Here is a 22,791-nt window from a genome sequence, read left to right on the forward strand (position 1 = left end):
GCTGTAGAGAGGCCAACGAAAAGACTGTTCCACAGTGAACTTTCAGCCAAAGCATCTACAACTAACAGGGGATCATGACAATACTATGAAAAGTATAGATTGCTGCTCACCATAAATAAAACACATTGAGCTGTAGAGAGGCCAACGAAAAGACTGTTCCGCAGCGAACTTTCAACCAAAGCTACGTTTGTTCCTGGCTGGAACGGCTGGAGATAGTGCTCATGCATGAGTGTGGTGTGCTTGCTTGTGTGAATGTGTGTGTGTGTGTGTTTTTCCTTTCTGAGGAACGCTTTGGCCAAAAGCTCATTGTGTAATAGTCTTGTTGTTGTGCCTGTTGGCAAACTCAATGTGTCATCTTTAACATGAGTAGCAATCCATGTTCTCATAAAATTGATAATACTCCAACCTGGACTTTCCATTATTTAACAGGGTATATTGAAAATTTGCACAGAAGGGCAGCACAAATAGTCACAGATTTGTTTGCCTCAGGGGATAGTGTCACAGAGACACTGAAAAAACTGAACTGCCAGACACTTGACAATAGGTGCAAACTGTCTTGAGAAAGCTTGTTTATAAAGTTTCAAGAACTGGCTTTAAATGATGACTCTAGGAATAAACAAAAAAGACCCTACATATTGCTCTCATTAGGGTTTATGAGGATGATATTAGATGAATTACAACATGCACACAGGTCAATGGTCATTCTTTTTACATCTATATGTGAATGAAACAGGAAGAACCCCAAATAACTGGTACAATGGGAAGTAACTTCTGTCATGCACTTCACAGTGTTTGTAGAGTGTGGATGTATGTGTAGATGTAAATGTAGTCAGCATCAGCCATTTGCCTTTTCCCCAACTGGGCATCTACCATTTCATGTCATTTTGAAACATTATGGCACAGTATTTATTTGGTATGACTGAGTCAAGCTTACACTAATGCTATGTTTGAAATTTACAGGTATTTTCTTTTACCCATCCACATGAGTATCCATCCTGTATCGCTGATCTCGTTTCCACCAACTTGTATGATTTCCTACACTTGAAACTTATGCCTGCTCAATATTTTCACAATGATGTAGAGGTATAGCCTCATAATGTTTTCAAGCCCACTTGGCAGACTTCTATGTCACTGGTACATGTAAGTTGAACCAACAGTATGATAGGTGCCTCACATCTGATAGTGAATATGTTGAGCAGCAGCTCATTGGTTCCCACACTCCTTCCAATAAATGTCTCCAGCTAATTGTTTATGACGCTAGGACACTTGAATTTCTGTGTAACTCTCATATGTTTATTTACTTTGATGTATAACAGTTTTGTACGTACACTCTCATTAAACATATCAGTTGTGAAAGTTATGTACAGACTCAATCCATTACACAAATAAACAGTTAATCTGAATTGAACTGTGGCAGGTCTGGATCTGCTGCAAAGAGTAAAGAAAGTCTTATGAAAGAAAGAGAGAGGCTAACAAATGAATTATCGGTCCTGAAGGAAAGGTTGGCAAATGCTCTGACTTACCAAGGGGAGTTGGAAAAGGAAGTTTCTGCTGCTGACACACGTGTTAATGAGTTAACACAGGAATTGGAGGTGTGTCTTAGAGATATGAAGTACTTTCCACAGTATATCACATTTTTTAAATAGTTGTTGCAAATATGGTCTCTCATCAATATCTGGTTGAAAAACAATTGTATGTGGAATACACTAACATAAGTACATTGTGCAACAATGATTGAACTTTAAATAATTGTCAGTAAATTAATACCAGCTGGAACTTAGATCAAGCTAAAGTGACTAAAGAAGAGCTATTTACCTGCATTCATCCACAGGCACATATATCAGAAGCAAGCAAGGAACAGAGAATCAGAGATCGCATGGAACAAGACCTGAAAGAATTAAGAGCAGAGTTAGAATCCAGGGAGGCAGAGATTTCATCCTTGTCTTTAAACCTGAAACAAGCACAGAGTCAAGATGAGAGGCTTCAGATAAGCCTTGCTGAAGAGAAGGTACTAAAATGCTTCAATTAATCTATTTTCCTTGATGTATCTACTTCATTTTCTTCTGCATCATAATCATTATCATCATCATCTTCTTCTTCTTCTTCTTCTTCTTCACTTCATGACTTAGGATAAAAACAGTCCATTTCTATGTCTACCAGTACTTCATGTCCTACATGAACATAGACTTTTAAGTATATGGATCCAGGCACAGCGAAGATATTTCAATGTTATGTTACGAACAAATAATTTAAAAGAAAGGCTTTGCATAGTATGCGATTATTTTCCACTTGCAGACGAAAGAGAAAAGAAAGAGATGGAAAAAAAATCATAACAAAGACATTGGTTGAAAATTTAAGTTGGGTGGAATCAATGTTGAATACTGGAACCTCCAGGTTGTAATATTAACAGTTTTAGAAAAAAGACAGATTGCTACTCACTGCAAAGATGACTCATTGAGTTGCAGACACGCACAATGAAAAGACTGTTACACATTATCGTGTTATAGCTTTGGCTAAAGCTTTCTTCAGCAAAGAAAAGACCCCCCCCCCCCCCCCCCCCCATACACACACACATTAATGCAGACAAGCACATGTCATGTACACATGACTGCTATCACCAGCAGCTCTGATCAGAATGCAAGTGTCACATGAGTAGCAATCTGGAATGGGTTGGAGAAGAGGGAGGGATAGCAGGGTATGGGTGGGGAGGGGGGGGGGGGGGGGGAGGAGAGCACTGCCTGGTGGAGCATGCAGCAGATACTGAACGGTTACCTGACATGACTACCAGATGCAGCTTGTGGAGGTAGTGTGTACAGGGAAAAACGAGGTGCAGAAGAAGGGAGGAGCAGCAGGGAAGGGGATGTGAGCATTGGCAGAGAGCAGCACATGATGGGGTGATGGGACATAGAAAGAGAGGAGATGGCATGACACAGGAGCTGGAGAGTATATGGTGGAGGGTGTGAGGACAGTATGTTACCATAAGTTGAGGCAGGGATAATTTCAGGAGCGGAGAATTTATTGCAAGGATAACTTCCTTCTGTGCAGTTCAGGAAAGCTGGTGCGGGAGGAAAGGAACCAGAGGGCATGGGTTGTGAAGCAGCCATCAAAATGACACGTATGTTCAGCTGTATGTTTTGCCACAGGGAGGTCTACTTTGTTTGTGGCCACAGTTTGTTTGAGGCTGTTCATCCTGGTGGACAGTTGGTTGGTAGTCATACCATTATAAAAAGCTAATGGTTACAGCAGAACTGGTAAATCACATGGCTGCTTTTGCAGGTGGCCCAACCTCTGATAGGTTATGATAAGTTTGTAACAGGATTGGAATAGGAAGTACTGAGTGGGAGGATTGGTCAGATCTTGCACCTTAGACTTTTAGAGGGATATGATCCTGTGACAAAGGACTGGCATTGGGAGTGGCAGACGGACTAAGATGTTGTGGAGGTGGGGTACGAAATGGTACACCACTTCAGTAGGAATGGGAAGGATCTCAGGTAGAATGTCCTTCATTTCAGGGCTTGATGGTAAGTAATCAGAGCCTTGACAAAGGATGTGGTTCAGTTGTTCCTGTCAGGGGTGACGAATGGGGCACTCTTTTGTAGCTGGCTTTTGGGGGCAGTGGGAGGATTGGGGGTGTGTGGGGAAATGGCATGGGAAATTAGTTTGTGGACTAACTATCTATTCTCAGCATGCCTCACCACACAGTGCTCTTCTCTCCCTCCACCCATACCTTATCATCCCTCCCCCTTCCCCATTTCGCTTCAGATCACTATTCATGTTACAGTCACATTCCGGTCAGAGCTGATAGCAGTAATGGCCATGTGTGTACGAGATGTGCTTGCTTGTGTCAATGTATGTGGGTTCTCATTGCTGGAGAAGGCTCTGGCCAACAGCTATACTATGTAAAAGTCTTTTTGTTGTGCCTCTCTGCAACTCAGTGGATCATCTTTATGGTAAGTAGAAATCTATCCTTTTCATAATATTGTTGATATTCCAACCAGGAGTTTCAGTTGTTTCATTTCCTATATGGTCATTATAATATCACATGCTTTTCTTGTTATTTGTTGCTGATTCTTTCATTAAGTTGTTTTTGCTGTTGCCAATTTTCTTAAGCTGTCTCGTTTACAGAGCACAGGATATATGTAATATCATAACTTAGAAATTATAATGTACAGAGAGTTCTGTTTGAGAATTACAGATTATTTGGGAATGAGGGAGATGACTCACCAAAAGGCAGCAGTGCTGCATCATCGATAGGTACACAAACAAAAGGTACAGAGCTTTGGTAGCAGTCAGAATGAACTTCCCGTTTTGAGCTTGGAAGAAAAGCATGCACATGCTCACATGCATATACCTGTCTCCCTACATTGCACTCTGTTAACTGCCAGCTGTTTCCTGGTCCACAGTAAGTGTACTGGGCTGAGGTGTGGATGCAGGGTGAGGTGGGGTGAGGGGTTGAGAGAGGCAGGAGGCAGAGAGGGGGTTGGGGGAAAGTGTCCATGGGCTTGTGCAAGAGCGGGGAACCATCTGTGGGCTATCTAATGGTGCAGATAGAGGGGTCAGATGACAGATGGCTGGCATGTGATTTCACAGACTACAGCAGCACACAACTAGCTGACACAGACTGGGTGTGGGTACTATGACTGAGGATGGTGTACACACACACACACACACACACACACACACACACACACACTACTATTGGTTGGGGTGGGGGGACAGTGATTTATGTTAGGTTTAGGTCAGGGAGGTTACGGGGAGCAAAAGATGTGCTGTACAGATAGCTCCCATCTGCACAACCCAGTAAAGCTGGTGGTGATGGTGAAGATTCAGATGGTATGGGTTGTGAAGCAGCCATTGTAATCTCGCATGTTGTGCTCTGCTGCATGTTGTACCACTGGGTGGTCCACCTTCTGTTTTGGCAACAGTTTGGCAGTGGCCAGTCATTCTATTTGGCAGTTGCTTGGTTGTCATACCAACATAAAATGCTGTGCAGTGGTTGCAGCAGAACTAGTATATAACATAGCTGCTTTCACAAGTGGCCCAGCCTATGATGGGGTAACATAAGGCTGGATCTCCTCCTCTCAGATGGCTCCATCCACAAAGGCCTTCACAGACAGCAATACCCTCCAGACCTAACACACAAACAGATTTCCCATACCGTATCCTCACACACACAAAGAAGTGCTACCCTCATTGCCCAATACCACCTGGGACTGGAACAACTGAATCAAGTCCTTTGTCAGGGCTTTGATTATCTATCATCATGCCCGAAAATGAATGACATCTTACCCAAATGGTGTTCACTTTCCACCCAACCTCCAAAACATCCTAGTACATCCCTATGTCATCCCATCCCCAACCCGTGTCGCAGGGACCATACCCTTCTGAAAGACCCAGATGCAAGACCTGCCCAGTTCACCCACCCACACCACGTACTCCAGTCCCGTCACAGGCTTATCCCACACCATTAGATGCTGCACAATCTGTGAAAGTGGCCATGTTATATACCAGCTCCACTGCAATCACTGCACAGGGTTCTACATTGGTATGACAACCAACCAGCTGTCAACTAGAATGAATGGCCACCGCCAAACTGTTGCCAAAAAACAAGGTGGACCACCCAGTGAGACAACATGCAGCTGAGCACAACATGTGAGATTTCAATGGCTGCTTCAAAATGTGTACCATCTGTATCTTCTCTCCACCATTACCAGCTTTTCTGAGCTGTGCAGATTGGCTCTATCCTTTGCTCCTGCAACCTCCCTGGCCTAAAACTAATGTTACTTGCTGTCCTCCCACCTCATTCAGTAGTGTGTGTGTGTGTGTGTGTGTGTGTGTGTACACCATTCCCTGTTCCAGTACCCCACCCAGTTTGTGTCAGCTAGTTGAGTGCTGCTGTCCCACACCTTAGTCTGCCAACCGCTGTACCTGCACCGCTAGCTAGCCAACAGACAGCTCCCTACTCTCCCACAAGCTGCTGTCCCCCCCCCCCCCAACCGCTTCCCTGCCTCCCACCTCTCTTTATCCCTCACCCCATCCCACACTGCACTCCCACCTCACGCCCGTACACTCACTGTGGGCCAGGGAACAGCTGCCAGATGACTAAGCATAATGTAGGGAGACAGGTATGTGTGTGTATGTGTGTGTGTGTGTGTGTGTGTGTGTGTGTGTGTGTGTGTGTGGGTGGGTGTGTGTGGGTGTGTGCATCTACGTGATTACTCCACTATTCACAATAAAGTGCCTGGCAGAGGGTTCAATGAACCACCTTCAAGCTGTCTCTCTATCGTTCCACTCTCGAACAGCACACAGGAAAAATTAACACTTAAATTTTTCTGTGCAAGCCCTGATTTCTCTTATTTTATCATGATGATCATTTCTCCCTATGTAGGTAGGTGCCAACGGAATGTTTTTGCAATCAGAGGACAAAACTGGTGATTGAAATTTCATGAGAAGATCCTGTCACAACGAAAAATGCCTTTAATGATTGCCACTCCAATTCACGTATCATGTCTGTGACACTATCTCCCCTATTTCGACATAATACAAAACGAGCTGTCCTTCATTGTAATTTTTCGATGTCATCCGTCAGTCCCACCTGATGCGGATCACACATCGCACAGCAATACTCCAGAATAGGACAGACAAGCATGGTGTAAGCAGTCTCTTTAGTAGACCTGTTGCACCTTCTAAGTGTTCTGTCAATGAATCAGTCTTTGGTTTGCTCTACCCACAATATCATCTATGTGATCCTTCCAATTTATTGGGCGCTAAAGACTACACTGTTGAGTGCCCATAACACCTTATCAATATCCATATCCATTCTTCCAATTTAGGTTACTTGTAATTGTAATCCCTAAGTATTTAGTTGAATTTACAGCCTTCAGATTTGTGTGACTTATCGCATAATTGAAATTTAGCTGATTTCTTTTAGTACTCATGTGAATAACTTCAACTTTTCCTTATTTAGGGTCAATTGCCACTTTTCGCACCATACAGATATCTTATCTAAATCATTTTGCAAGTTGTTTTGATCATCTGATGACTTTACAAGACCATAAATGACAGCATCATCTGCAAACAATCTAAGACGGCTACTCAGATTGTCTCCTATGTCATTAATATAGATCAGGAACAATAGAGGGCCTATAACACTTCCTTGGGGAATGCCGGATATTACTTCTGTGACCTTTCTGACAGTAAATCATGAATCCAGTTGCACAACTGAGGTGATACTCCATGCGCACGCAGTTTGGTTAGAAGACACACAAGAGGAACGGTGTCGAAAGCCTTCTGGAAATCTAAAAATATGGAATCAATTTGACATCCCCTGTTGATAGCACTTATTACTTCATGAGTACTAAGAGCTAGTTGTGTTTCACAAGAATGATATTTTCTGAAACCATGCTGACTATGTGTCAATAAATCGTTTTCTTCGAGGTACTTCATAATGGAGAACAGGAGACATTGTTCCCATCTTCAAGAAAGGCAATAAAAGACTTTGTAAAAACTACAGAGGAATAACCCTTATGAGTCATACAGCCAAGATTTTTGAAATAATTTTACTAAATTGAATAAGTGAAATGATAGAAAAGGAGCTGAGGGAAGAACAGAATGGGTTTAGGAAAGGAAGAAGCACGATCGACCTGATATTTTCTATCCGTCAACTGATGGAAAAAAGTTGGGAGTATAACATAAGGATGATAATAGTTTTTATAGATATAGAAAAGGCATATGACTCAGTTGACAGGGAAAGACTCTGGGAAGAAATGAAGAAGATAGATATAGAAGATGGATACATTAATGTTATAAAGACAATGTACAGAGGACACAATTGTAGAATTAGAACACCATTGGGGAACTCTGAATACTTCAAAATAAGACAAGGACTTAAGCAAGGAAGTATTCTATTGCCTGCACTTTTTAATGTTGTGATGGAGGGAATGAATAGGGCAGTTAAAGATATAGTAAAAGAAAAAGACAAAAAGATGATTTTTGCAGATGATATGGTAATATGGGGTGATAAAGAGGTAGATGTACAGTTACAGCTTGATGCGTGGAAGGAAATAATGAAAGGGTATGGATTAAAAATAAATAAAGATAAGAGTGAAGTAATGGTATTTGGAAGAAAGAAAGGAATCAACGGAAATACTACCCTGAATGAAGAACCCCTCAAAGTGGCAGAAAGTTTCACTTATTTAGGGAGTGAAATATCCAGGGATGGAAGAATAACTAACAAAATTAATAGGAGGTTACAGAAGGGAGGCAATTTCTAACAAACAATAAAACACCTGATTTGGAATAATGAAGTTTCAGAAAGAGGAAAACTCCTTATGTACAAGAATTATTACATCCCTATTGTCACCTATGGTGGAGCAACATGGACAATGACAGAAAGGGACTGGAGCAGACTGCAAGCAGGGGAAATGAAATTTCTCAGAGCAGTTAAGGGAAAAACAAGAATGGACAGAGTAAGGAATGTAGAGATTAGAAAGGACCTCAAACAAGAAAGTATGAGAGAATAAATTGAAAGAAAGAGATTAAGATGGTATGGGTATGTTAAGAGGATGCATGGGCAGAGACTCCCCAAAATTATGGAAGAACTAAAGATGGATGGGAAAAGACCTAGAGGGCGCTCAAGAACACGGTGGAAAATGCGAGTGAGAATATCTGTAGAAAGGAGAGGTGTGACCTGGCAGCAAGTGGAGGAAGAAAAGTGGTGGGAGGACCAAGCCAGATGGAGAGGACTCGTCAGCACCCAGACCCGGCAGTAGCTGGAGTGGGATTCGGATATAGATAGACTTCATAATGTTCAAATACAGTATACGTTCCAAATCCCTAATACAAATCGACATTAGTGATATAGGCCTGTAATTCAGCACATTACTCATACTTCCCTTTTTTAGTATTGGTGTGACTTGAGCAATTTTCCAGTCTTTAGGTATGGATCTTTCTGTGAGCGAGTGGTTGTATATAATAGCTAAATATAGAGCTATTTTATCAGCATACTCTGAGAGGAACCTGACTGGTACACAGTCTGGACTGGAGGCCTTGCCTTTATTAAGTGATTTAAGCTGCTTCGTTACTCCGTGGATATCTACTTCTATGTTTCTCATCTTGGCAGTTGTTCTTGATTGGAATTTAGGAATATTTACTTCGTCTTCTTTGCTGAAGGAGTTTCGGAAAACCGTGTTTAATAATTATGCTTTAATGACACTGCCATCAGTGACTTCACTGTTTCATTGCAGTGTGCCTTCCTGAGTAGCGTGTTGGCCTCCATAGGTGCTGACAATTTCTATCTGTTTTCAGATTAAGCAACATTCCACATTTCTGGACATGCAAATTATCACAACATTAAGATTTGGTACTCCAAAACCCCAAACAGCACATGTGAACACATCTGTTTAGCCCAAAACTAATGTCTGATGTTGCCTTATGCACGATCATGATAGTGTGATAGGTCAGTTTTTCTTCACAGAGAAAAGCATAATGGGCAATGTTTATGTGGAGGAAATGTTTATCCAGACATGCTGCAATAAATTGAAGAACTGGAGCCATTCATCATCTTCCAATGTGATATTGCACCCCCCATTCCCCACCCCCTCAACTCCCCACATTGGAGTTTGAATGTGCCCAGTGTGCTGAATAACACATTTCCTGAGAGGTGGATGAGTTATAATAGTCCCATCATATGCCCCCCACGCCCTGATCATCTCATGCCACTAAACTTCTTCTTGTGTGGTCACGTGAAGGATAAAATGCACACAAGACCATTCATTCACAAACCAATGAAGTAATCGAACCTGTTGACGCCGCAGTGCTGACCCTTACAAGGGTAACACTCAAATACCGCTGTAATGTTCTACAAGTAACAAGTTGGGCATGCATTGAAATTCTGGCATAACAGATAAAAGCTTTGAGAGCTACTAAATATTTTACAAAAATCATGATGGTCTGTCTCTAATTCTATCCAAGTTATGATTTTTTTGAAATGAGGGTAATACTTCGTGAACATCATATACAATCTCTATGTTGACACTGGAATAGTTATTACTTCATAGAATTTCATTTTTATCTATCTTCATCTACATCTACATACATACTCCGCAATCCACCATATGGTGCATGGCAGAGGGTACCTCGTACCACAACTAGCATCTTCTCTCCCTGTTCCACTCCCAAACAGAACGAGGGAAAAATGACTGCCTATATGCCTCTGTACAAGTCCCAATCTCTCTTATCTTATCTTTGTGGTCTTTCCGTGAAATGTAAGTTGGCAGCAGTAAAATTGTACTGCAGTCAGCCTCAAATGCTGGTTCTCTAAATTTCCTCAGTAACGATTCACAAAAAGAACGCCTCCTTTCCTCCAGAGACTCCCACCCGAGTTCCTGAAGCATTTCTGTAACACTCACATGATGATCAAACCTACCAGTAACAAACCTAGCAGCCCGCCTCTGAATTGCTTCTATTGCTTCTATGTCCTCCCTCAATCCGACCTGATAGGGATCCCAAAAGCTCAAGCAGTACTCAAGAATAGGTCATATTAGTGTTTTATAAGCAGTCTCCTTTACAGTTGAACCACATCTTCCCAAAATTCTACCAATGAACCGAAGACGACTATCTGCCTTCCCCACAACTGCCATTACATGCTTGTCCCACTTCATATCGCTCTGCAATGTTACTCCCAAATATTTAATCGACGTGACTGTGTCAAGCGCTACACTACTAATGGAGTATTCAAACATTACAGGATTCTTTTTCCTATTCATCTGCATTAATTTACATTTATCTATATTTAGAGTTAGCTGCCATTCTTCACACCAATCACTAATCCTGTCCACGTCATCTTGTGTCCTCCTACAGTCACTCAACGAAGACACCTTCCCGTACACCACAGCATCATCAGCAAACAGCCGCACATTGCTATCCACCCTATCCAAAAGATCACTTATGTTGTTCCTTTTCACAGTACTCTGAATACACTCTTTAACAGTTATGGTTTTTGGTGGTTTTTTTTTTTTTTTTTTTTTCATTCATAACTGAAATTAGACAGCAAAAAGTTAAGAGGTGACATCTCTTATAAGGGTACATCTCCTAAAGGTTGCCACATGCAATTTCTCTGGAGTTCATCAGTAATTTTCAATTTCTATTTATCAGCATGTAGCTGGAGTCAGCCTAAACAAATCCTGCCCATCACATTTTTCAATTGATGCCCAGCATCAACGGAAAATGTCAGTTGTGAACAAAATGATTTTTAAAGTCAAATTTTGTGTGTCCATTCACCAGAGTGGTCCCAAATCAGTCTAGTGCAAAATTCCTTTTATCAGTGTGTATTAACAAGGACAGCAAAACACGAAGAGTAGGAAGTGTCTTCAGCAGCGAAGGCGCCACCCTGGCCAGCACTGGCTGCTACCGCCACGCAGCAGCACTACTCAGTTGCTGCTGGAGTACTTCCTATTCTTCGTCCACCAGACTAATTTTGGGCTTCACTGTTGAATGGGCATGCATGTAAAATCACACTATAAAAAACATTTAGTTTGTAATGGGAAACAAACTGATGCTTTGCATTGACACAGGGTATCATATGAAAGACCTGTACTGGCACCAGCTACATATTGCAAGAAAGAAATTGCAAATATATGCCAAAACACTAGAGAAAATGCACCTGACAACCTATAGGAGAGACACCCGATGTAAGAGTTTTTGTGACTAATTCCCTTACAACATACACTTACTTATTATACAGGGTGTTGCAAAAAGGTATGGCCAAACTTTCAGGAAACATTCCTCACACACAAAGAAAGAAAATATGTTATGTGGACATGTGTCCGGAAACGCTTACTTTCCATGTTAGAGCTCATTTTATTACTTCTCTTCAAATCACATTAATCATGGAATGGAAACACACAGCAACAGAATGTACCAGCATGACTTCAAACACTTTGTTACAGGAAATGTTCAAAATGTCCTCCGTTAGTGAGGATACATGCATCCACCCTCCGTCGCATGGAATCCCTGATGCGCTGATGCAGCCCTGGAGAATGGCGTATTGTATCACAGCCGTCCACAATACGAGCACGAAGAGTCTCTACATTTGGTACCGGGGTTGCGTAGACAAGAGCTTTCAAATGCCCCCATAAATGAAAGTCAAGAGGGTTGAGGTCAGGAGAGCATGGAGGCCATGGAATTGGTCCGCCTCTACCAATCCATCGGTCACCGAATCTGTTGTTGAGAAGCGTATGAACACTTCGACTGAAATGTGCAGGAGCTCCATCGTGCATGAACCACATGTTGTGTCGTACTTGTAAAGGCACATGTTCTAGCAGCACAGGTAGAGTATCCTGTATGAAATCATGAGCGTAGGTGGAAGAACATGGGGCCCAATCAAGACATCACCAACAATGCCTGCCCAAAAGTTCACAGAAAATCTGTGTTGATGACATGATTGCACAGTTGTGTGCGGATTCTCGTCAGCCCACACATGTTGATTGTGAAAATTTACAATTTGATCACGTTGGAATGAAGCCTCATCCGTAAAGAGAACATTTGCACTGAAATGAGGATTGACACATTGTTGGATGAACCATTCACAGAAGTGTACCCATGGAGGCCAATCAGCTGCTGATAGTGCCTGCACACACTGTACATGGTACGGAAACAACTGGTTCTCCCGTAGCACTCTCCATACAGTGACGTGGTCAACATTACCTTGTAAAGTAGCAACTTCTCTGATGCTGACATTAGGGTTATCGTCAACTGCACGAAGAATTGCCTCATCCATTGCAGGTGTCCTCATTGTTTTAGGTCTTCCCCAGTCGCAAGTCATAGGCTGGAATGTTCCGTGCTCCCTAAGATGCCGATCAATTGCTTCGAACGTCCTCCTGTCGGGACACCTTCATTCTGGAAATCTGTCTCGATACAAACGTACCGCGCCACGGCTATTGCCCCGTGCTAATCCATACATCAAATGGGCATCTGCCAACTCCGCATTTGTAAAAATTGCACTGACTGCAAAACCACGTTCGTGATGAACACTAACCTGTTGATGCTACGTACTGATGTGCTTGATGCTAGTACTGTAGAGCAATGAGTCGCATGTCAACACAAGCACCCAAGTCAACATTACCTTCCTTCCATTGGGCCAACTGGCGGTGATTCGAGGAAGTACAGTACATACTGACGAAACTAAAATGAGCTCTAACATGGAAATTAAGCATTTCCGGACACATGTCCACATAACATCTTTTCTTTATTTGTGTGTGAGGAATGTTTCCTGAAAGTTTGGCTGTACCTTTTTGTAACACCCTGTATAATTCAAATGTAATATCAAATGTTAAATCTGATAGCAATGTTTTAGTAAGAGTTAATTTTTACTGCCCTCTTAATAAAGACTTCTAATGAAAGTGTATTAATCTTGAACTCTCCCTTTGAATATTTGCATCTCTAAAGGAGAATATTACTTGGTACTCTTTTATTGTTGCAACGGGTCTGACTTCATGTTTAGAACGTTGTTGCCTTTTAATTTGTTACAGGTTTTTATCTTCACATATTAAGGCCACTGGGCAAATAGTGAGAAGGAATTATTAAATGAAAGGGAATTATTAAATTATCTTCCTTTCTAGTGTTACCAATAAGCCCCTGATTCTTTAAAGAATGGATATCTCATGTATGACACAGCTTCAAATGTCTGATTACAAGTCAGTTAATGTGTTAAATATTACACATTAAGCATGTAAGTGAGGAAAAGTTTGGAAAAGCTCTGAAATTATGTGTAATGTTTGTTGTCTGTCAGTAAGTGCTCTCATTATAAAACACCGGATGTTAGTTTTAAGCAAAACTAGATTTTCACACTTCCCTACATCTATATTTACATCTACACTCAGTGAGCCACCTTATTGTGTGGATGAAGTTCATGCAAATCTGCACCATCATTGAAGACCATTTACTTTTGGATTAATGAATTTAAGTGTAGTCAGACACGCACTGAAGACCAATCTTCCTCTGGCTTCTCAACTCAGGGCCTGCATAATATCCTGCATGCAAAATTGATGTGAAGAAGCTGTGTGCGGTATGGGCGCTGTGATTGCTCACAGTCGACCGAAAGTGCATCCAGCACATTTCAACACAATATCTTATGATGTTTAGTTGCAACTTGCAAGACTTTTTGCATTTGTTTGCATTTGTTGACTGTTGATGAAACCTCAATCCATCATTATGTACCAGAGTCAAAATGGTGGTCAAACCAATGGACAAAGGCTAGTGAAAGTGCACCGAAGAATGCAAAGACCATTTTGTCACCTGGTATGGTGATGACCACTGTTTCTTTGGGATAATGCTCATAGATTACTTGGAAAAAGGCAGAACTGTAACTGGACCCTCTTATACTTCATTGTTGGATTGTATGAAACTTGTGTTGGCTGAAAAAAAGACCAATGTTGCTGTGCAAAAATGTCTCTTTCACAAGGATAATGCATCACTCACACATCAGTGATAACAGTGGCAAATGTGTATGAAATGGGATTTTAATTAGTTCCTCGTGCACCCTACTCATCAGACTTAGACCTAAGTGACTTCTTCATGTTCCCTAACTTGAAACTTTGGCTTGATGGAAAGAAATTTTCATCAAATGAGGAATTGCTAGTTGCAGTCAACAAGTATTTTGCACAGTTTGACAGAACCTATTTTTCCAATGGAATGAAAAAGCTGGAGGATTGCTGAACCAAATGTATATCTCTAAAAGGAGACTGTGTCAAGAAGTAAGGTGAGTTGTTTGTGAAACGAACATTTTTTCTTGCCCTTTTTTTTTTTACCAGACTTAGCAGATTACCAACAGCTTGTAAAAAGTATATTATTGCAGCATTTTAAATTTTTAAATTTGGTTGATAACTATTTACAATATTGAAAATCCTATTCCAAAAATGGGGTAACTTGCAACAATTTTTTACTTTAACCTTCTCCAGTTCCTATTATTTTTTTTTATTAGATGGAACTTTTTTGCACTTCACTTTCAGGCAGCATTTAGTTGACAAGGTTGATGTTCCCCAAAAAAATTTTTTTTGAATCATTTTATGCCAAAAAAGTTCATTTTTGTGCCTGTTTCAAGTGTCACCTTGCTGGGGTTTTTCTTGAAACAGAAAGTATATTGTTAACAAATTTATTGTTAAAAGTATTCTAGGATACATTAAACTCAAGGGTTGTTTTTAAAATGATGTGAGTGAAAGACTAGTGCTGGTTTTGTTATCATGTATTAATAAATTAACAATAAATAATAAAAAGAGGAAATATTTGATGGAAATTAAAATGAAATCACATTGTGTGCTTTTACAATAAGTTTATATCAATTGAGCAAATAATAGTACCTATGATGGGCCCCTAAGGGAATTAATTTATGAAATTGTTACAAAATAAAGTAGTTCCATTACATAAAATATTGAAATAAACTGAAAGAACAGAGCACATTTGCACTCAGGATTGCATTTAGGATCTTTTTTGAGTCATAGTTATCCACATCATTCTGATTCCTAAAAATCATCCCTGAAAAGCATTTTCCTGGCACAAACACCACATGAATTACAGCTGCTGACAGCCCTGCTTTTGGCAATTATTGTTGTTTACATGCACATATCCACCTTTAGCAAAAATCTAAAATTAAAGATGGAGCTGCCATTTCTTTATTTATTGAGGCACTATCAACTAGTATGAATAAAGCACATCACTTACCATATTTCCCATGAAATAACTATGTTTCTCATTGACTGTTCCTTGCCGTGGTTCATTGCCAAGGTCTTCATATGATTGAATAATAAGAATTTGTAAAAACATACGCTGCAAGGTAATTCTGATATTTACTAGGTAACCATCAGAATTACCTAGCAGGGTATGTTTTTACAAATCCTTATTATTCAGTCATATGAAGACCTTGACTGGGAACCACAGCAAGGGCGAGGAACAGTCATTTTCCATACAGGCTATGGTTTACTAGGTAACCCCCCCCCCTCCCCCTCCCCCAATGAACCGCGGACCAGGTAGTTGGTGGGGAGGCTTGCGTGCCTCAACAATACAGATAGCCGTACCATAGGTACAACCACAACGGAGAGGCCAGACAAACGTGTGGTTGCTGAAGAGGGGCAGCAGCCTTTTCAGTAGTTGCAGGGGCATCAGTCTGGATGACTGACTGATCTGGCCTTGTAACACTAACCAAAACAGCCTTGCTGTTGTGGTACTGCGAACGGCTGAAAGCAAGGGGAAACTACAGCTGTAATTTTACCCCAGGGCATGCAGCTTTACTGTATGATTAAATGATGATGGCTTCCTCTTGGGTAAAATATTCCGGAGGTAAAATAGTCCCCCATACGGATCTCCGAGCGGGGACTACTCAAGAGGACATCGTTATCAGGAGAAAGAAAACTGGCATTCTACAGATCGGAGCATGGAATGTCAGGTCCCTTAATTGGGCAGGTAGGTTAGAAAATTTAAAAAGGGAAATGGATAGGTTAAAGATAGATATAGTGGGAATTAGTAAAGTTTGGTGGCATGTGCAATAAGACTTTTGGTCAGGCGAATGAAAAAAAAAAAAATGGAAATGAAGTCCCATGCTTCTTTACAGGGCGTAGGGGAACGATGCGGGAGACCCGCACCGCCTTACTAGGCAAGGTCCTAATGGAGGTGGTTGCCGTTGCCTTCCTCCGACCGTAATGGGGATGAATGATGATGATGAAGACGACACAACAACACCCAGTCATCTCGAGGCAGGAAAAATCTCTGATCCCGCCGGGAATCGAACCCAGAACCCCGTGCTCGGGAAGCGAGAACGCTGCCGCGAGACCACGAGGGCAGACGGTCAGGCGAATACAGGGTTACAAATACAAAATCAGATAGGGGTAATGCAGGAGTAGGTTTAATAATGAATAAAAAAATAGGAGTGCGGGTAAGCTACTACAAACAGCATAGTGAACGCATTATTGTGGCCAAGATAGACACGAAGCCCACGCTTACTACAGTAGTACAAGTTTATATGCCAACTAGCTCTGCAGATGATGAAGAAATTGAAGAAATGTATGATGAGATAAAAGAAATTATTCGGGTAGTGAAGTGAGACAAAAATTTAAGTCATGGGTGACTAGCTCTGCAGATGATGAAGAAATTGAAGAAATGTATGATGAGATAAAAGAAATTATTCAGGTAGTGAAGTGAGACGAAACTTTAAGTCATGGGTGACTGGAAGTCAACAGTAGGAAAAGGAAGAGAAGCAAACATAGTGGGCGAATATGGATTGGGTCTAAGAAATGAAAGAGGAAGCCGCCTGGTAGAATTTTCCACAGAGCATAACTTAATCATAGCTAACACTTGGTTCAAGAATCATGAAAGAAGGTTGTATACATGGAAGAACCCTGGAGATACTAAAACATTTCAGATTGATTATATAATGGTAAGACAGAGATTTAGGAACCAGGTTTTAAATTGTAAGACATTTCCAGGAAGATGTGGACTCTGACCACAATCTGTTGGTTATGAAGTGTAGATTAAAACTGAGGTGGGAATTTAAGGAGATGGGACCTGGATAAACTGAAAGAACCAGAGTTTCTACAGAGTTTCATGGAGAACATGAGGGAACAACTGACAAGAATGGGAGAAAGAAATACATTAGCAGAAGAATGGGTAGCTTTGAGGGATGAAGTAGTGAAGGCAGCAGAGGATCAAGTAGGTAAAAAGACAAGGGCTAGTAGAAATCTTTGGAGAAAAGAGAACCACTTGCATGAATATCAAGAGCTCAGATGGAAACCCAGTTCTAAGCAAAGAAGGGAAAGCAGAAAGGTGGAAGGAGTATATAGAGGGTCTATACAGGGGCGATGTTCTTGAGGACAATATTATGGAAAAAGAAGAGGAGGTAGATAAAGATGAAATGGGAGATATGATACTGTGTGAAAAGTTTGACAGAGCACTGAAAGACCTAAGTCAAACCAAGGCCCTGGGAGTAGACAACATTCCATTGGAACTACTGACAGCCTTGGGAGAGCCAGTCCTGACAAAACTCTACCATCTGATGAGCAAGATGTGTGACACAGGTGAAATTCCCTCAGACTGCAAGAAGAATATAATAATTCCAATCCCAAAGAAGGCAGGTGTTGACAGATGTGAAAATTACCAAACTATCAGTTTAATAAGTCACAGCTGCAAAATACTAACGTGAATTCCTTACAGACGAATGGAAAAACTGGTAGAAGCTGACCTCCGGGAAGATCAGTTTGGATTCCGTAGAAATACTGGAACACGTGAGGCAATACTGACCTTAGAAGAAAGATTAAGGAAAGGCATACCTACATTTCTAGCATTTGTAGACTTAGAGAAAGCTTTTGACAATGTTGACTGGAATACTCTCTTTCAAATTCTAAAGGTGGCAGGGGTAAAATATAGGGAGCGAAAGGCTATTTACTGTTTGTACAGAAAGCAGATGGCAGTTATAAGAGTCGAGGGACATGAAAGGGATGCAGTGGTTGGGAAGGGAGTGAAACAGGGTTGTAGCCTATCCCCAATGCTATTCAATCTGTATATTGAACAAGGAGTAAAGGAAACAAAAGAAAAGTTCAGAGTAGGTATTAAAATACATGGAGAAGAAATAAAAACTTTGAGGTTTGCCGATGACATTGTAATTCTGTCTGAGACAGCAAAGGACTTGGAAGAGCAGTTGAACGGAATGGACAGTGTCTTGAAAGGAGGGTATCAGATGAACATCAACAAAAGCAAAACGATGATAATGGAATGTAGTCGAGTTAACTCGAGTGATGCTGAGGGAATTAGATTAGGAAATGAGACACTTGAAGTAATAAAGGACTTTTGCTATTTGGGGAGTAAAATAACTGATTATGGTCGAGGTAGAGAGGATATAAAATGTAGACCGGCAATGGCAAGGAAAGTGTTTCTGAAGAAGAGAAATTTGTTTACATTGAGTCTTGATTTAAGTGTCATAAAGTCGTTTCTGAAAGTATTTGTATGGAGTGTATCCATGTATGGATGTGAAACATGGACGATAAATAGACAAGAAGAGAATAGAAGCTTTCGAAATGTGGTCCTACAGAAGAATGCTGAAGATTAGATGGGTAGATCACATAACTAATGAGGAGGTATTGATGTGGTCCTACATAAGAATGCTGAAGATTAGATGGGTAGATCACATAACTAATGAGGAGGTATTGAATAGAATTGGGGAGAAGAGGAGTTTGTGGCACAACTTGAGAAGAAGAAGGGATCGGTTGGTAGGACATGTTCTGAGGCATCAAGGGATCATCAATTTAGTACTGGAGGGCAGCATGTTGGGTAAAAATCGTAGAGGGAGACCAAGAGATGAATACACTAAGCAGATTCAGAAGGATGTAAGTTGCAGTAGGTAATGGGAGGTGAAGAAGCTTGCACAGGATAGAGTATCATGGAGAGCTGCATCAAACCAGTCTCAGGACTGAAGACCACAACAACAGCAACTAGGTAACCTATGAATAACATTTTTACTCTACCATGGGGTGTACACAGTTTTGAAACTTACCAACAGGCTAAAACTGCGTCCCAAACAGGGACACCAGCTTCAGTTCTGAAGTAGGATAGTGCTCATGACAGAATTTTAATTTGAAGCTGTGAGGGTGGATCTTTAATTGTGCCTGGATACTAGATAACTGACCAAAGGCAAACTGCAAACAAGGAAAAAATAACATTTACACATTCAAGGAGGTGTTCTGGAGTGGTTGGAGATTCTCTGTTTCAGAAATACCAGCCATCATTAAATATGTGTTATATTGTTATTACTACTTGAAGCTTAATAATGTGGTAGAAAGGCGTGTGTACTATTTGTGTGCTCTGCTGATAACTCTTTACAGTGCTAGTAAGTCATGAATAAATTAATTCAAAATGCTAGTGGAAAAACACAGATTGCAATTTATTCTACTATATGCAAGCATAATGTAAAAGATATCAATATGGTATATTTTTTAACTTTGGTTTTTTAAATCTAAAGACACCACTTTTCTACAGAATTGCTTAAAAAACATTCTGCTGTGATAACCTAACAGCACTTGTTGAAAGAAATGTCAGTTCACTACCTGATCATTATTCTACTGAAGAAACATTCAATTACTGCAGTAACAAAATACACCCATTCACACAAACAACACATAGCACAGTTGTATTTTCATTATATCTGCCCTGAAATAGCGGTCTTTCCTGTCTGTATTGGTCAATATAGATTCTTGATCCAAAGACAAATCTAAATGTAACAGACTTATTTTATTCTCTGTTTCTTACTCTTACAGTCGAGTCACCTTACAATAAAAATTGAAAAGTTCTTTATCACCAAAAATGCATGGATAAAAGTGTGGAAAATACTTTAAAGTTATGTATTTTTTCTAATTTCCCATGTCATCTGAAATCTGAAATCAGTATTAGGTATTTATTGTGTCCATTATGCTTAATGTAAAGGTAATTTTATTTGTCTTCTACAGATCATGCAAATGAATGTTCTCTGTTTCAGTTGAAAGTGGAGAACTTAACAAAACAGTTTGAAAGCCTAAACACTCAGCTGCAAAAGACCATGCTTGATTTTGAAAACCAGCAAACATTGTTTGATAAACTTACAAATGAAAATGCACAGAAGAGCAGTGAAATAAAGGTTAGTTATGTAAAGTAGATATGTAAACAATAACAAGTAATTTATAAGTTTCTTAGCTTGTTCCATAGCCTATAACTTTCAACATATTTTGTGTTTTCTGTAACAATTTACAGTCAAGAGTGCTGAAAATTCACATGCATGTGATACATGAAAAGAATAGCCATTTCTTTAGCTGTATTCTTTGGTGTAAAAATATGCTACAGTAATCTATGTCAAAGCAAATACACATCACTATAAGGTGTTACACCCAGCTATTTGTAGGATGCACACCCATGAGTTTAGAGGAGTTGGCCAATTCCATCTTTGACTCATTTATGTTGTAGTCATAGAATACTAGCATTTTGGCTTTATGAAGTGTACAATTTTAATTTTTGAACATTTAAAGCAAGTTGCCAGTGTTTGCACCACTTTGAAATATCAGCAAGAGCTGACTGAATATTTATGTGGCTTCTTTCAGACAGTACTTCATTGTAGATGACTGCATCATTGACAAAAAGTTTGAGGTTAGTGTTAATATTGTTCACAAGGTCATTAATATGCAACATGAACAGCAAGGGTCCCAACACACTTACATGGGGCACAACCAAAGCTACTTCCACACCTGAGGATGATTTTCCCATCCAAGATAACTTGTTGTGTCCTCCCCACCAAAACTTCCTCAGCCCTGTCTCAAGTTTCACTTGATACCTCATTTGAACATACTTTTGACAGTAAAGAAAAGGATAGGTTGCTACTCACAGTAAAGATGACACGTTGAATGGCAGACAGGAACAACCAAAATACTGTCAGACGTTTCAGGTTTCAGCCAAAGCCTTCTTAAGAAAGAAAGTGAGCCGCTGTGACTGAGCAGTTCTAGGCACTTCAGCCCAGAACCGCGCAGCTGCTATGGTCGCAGGTTCGAATCCTGCCTCGGGCATGGATGTGTGTGATGTCCTTAGGTTCTTAGGTTAATTAGGTTTAAGTAGCTCTAAGTTCCAGGGGACTGATCACAGATGTTAAGTCCCATAGTGCTCGAAAAACACACACACACACACACACACACACACAAAAAGCAAGCACACCTTGTGGACACATGCCTGCCATCTCTGGCAACTTCGACATGTGTGCGAGAGCTGTGCTTGCTTTTAATAGTAAGCTGTGTTACTGAGTCAAATTCTTTATGGAAATCAAGAAATACTGCATATACTTGACTGCCTTGATCCAAAGCTTCCAGTGTGACATGTGAAAAGTGTGAGTTGAATTTCACATCAGTGATGCTTTTGTAATCCATTCTGGTTGGCACAGAGGAGCTCATTCTGTTGGAGATACCTTTTTCGTTGCTAATCAAATCACAATACAGGACCAAAGATAATTTTCCTGTAGATCTTATCTCCTTGTCTATGGTTCAGAGTAGATGTATGTACTCTTGCATAAAGGCATTCAACAAGCTGCCATCTAATGTTAAGCAAGAAATTGAAGGCTTGAGAATTCATATTATTGAAAGTCATGCAGCAGTCTTCATTATTAAGCTTCATGCCAAGTACTAGTGTATTTTAAACAAACCTCTCTTGTTACACATATAGGCACTTATTTTCCTTGACAATGCTCAGGGCTTGATTTGTGACATTATGCCCTGGTATCTATCTTGGGTGGCTGGAAGTGGGGGGGAGGGGGGGGGGGATATTTGCAGATTTTGAGATGTGGTATGATAGAACTTATTTTTTACCAGCAGAAATGTTGTATTCACACTTGTAAAATGGTCAGATTAAGTTTCCATAGTTTGCTGCTTTTTTGTTAATATACACATTGACTCATTGTACAGCTCTGAATTTTCCTCTCCTTAGTGGGGTCATAGAATGAAGAAATTAATTGATAAACACTTCACTCTTAATTGTATAATCTGCAAACCACTAAATAGTGGTGGAGGATACTTCACAACAACATTAGCCACCTTCTGTACAATTCAGTTCAAAGACAGAGCAAGGAAAAGCTAACTATATGTCTTTGTCTGCATACTACCTGTTCTTATCTTATTCTCATGATCTCTGCTCAAGACATGTACGAGGGCTGTTCGGAAAGTAAGGTTTGATCAATTGTGAAATGGAAACCACAGTCAAAAACAAAAATTTTTATTTGCAACAGTTTGCTACACCTGCTAGTTA

The 22,791-nt window shown here is 40.4% G+C and overlaps 1 protein-coding gene across 1 annotated transcript in view; it reads left to right on the forward strand.

The window, feature by feature from the left end:
- LOC124550788 (cilia- and flagella-associated protein 58-like) overlaps positions 1–22,791 on the forward strand; it is a 145,757-nt gene that overhangs the window by 22,581 nt on the left and 100,385 nt on the right. The window contains exons 4-6 of the mRNA XM_047125511.1: positions 1,418–1,592; positions 1,832–2,008; positions 20,513–20,650. Coding sequence (XP_046981467.1) covers positions 1,418–1,592; positions 1,832–2,008; positions 20,513–20,650 — 490 coding nt within the window. The remainder of the gene's footprint in view (positions 1–1,417; positions 1,593–1,831; positions 2,009–20,512; positions 20,651–22,791) is intronic.

This window comes from Schistocerca americana, chromosome 9 (genome assembly GCF_021461395.2).
Source record: "Schistocerca americana isolate TAMUIC-IGC-003095 chromosome 9, iqSchAmer2.1, whole genome shotgun sequence".
Lineage (NCBI taxonomy): Eukaryota > Metazoa > Arthropoda > Insecta > Orthoptera > Acrididae > Schistocerca > Schistocerca americana.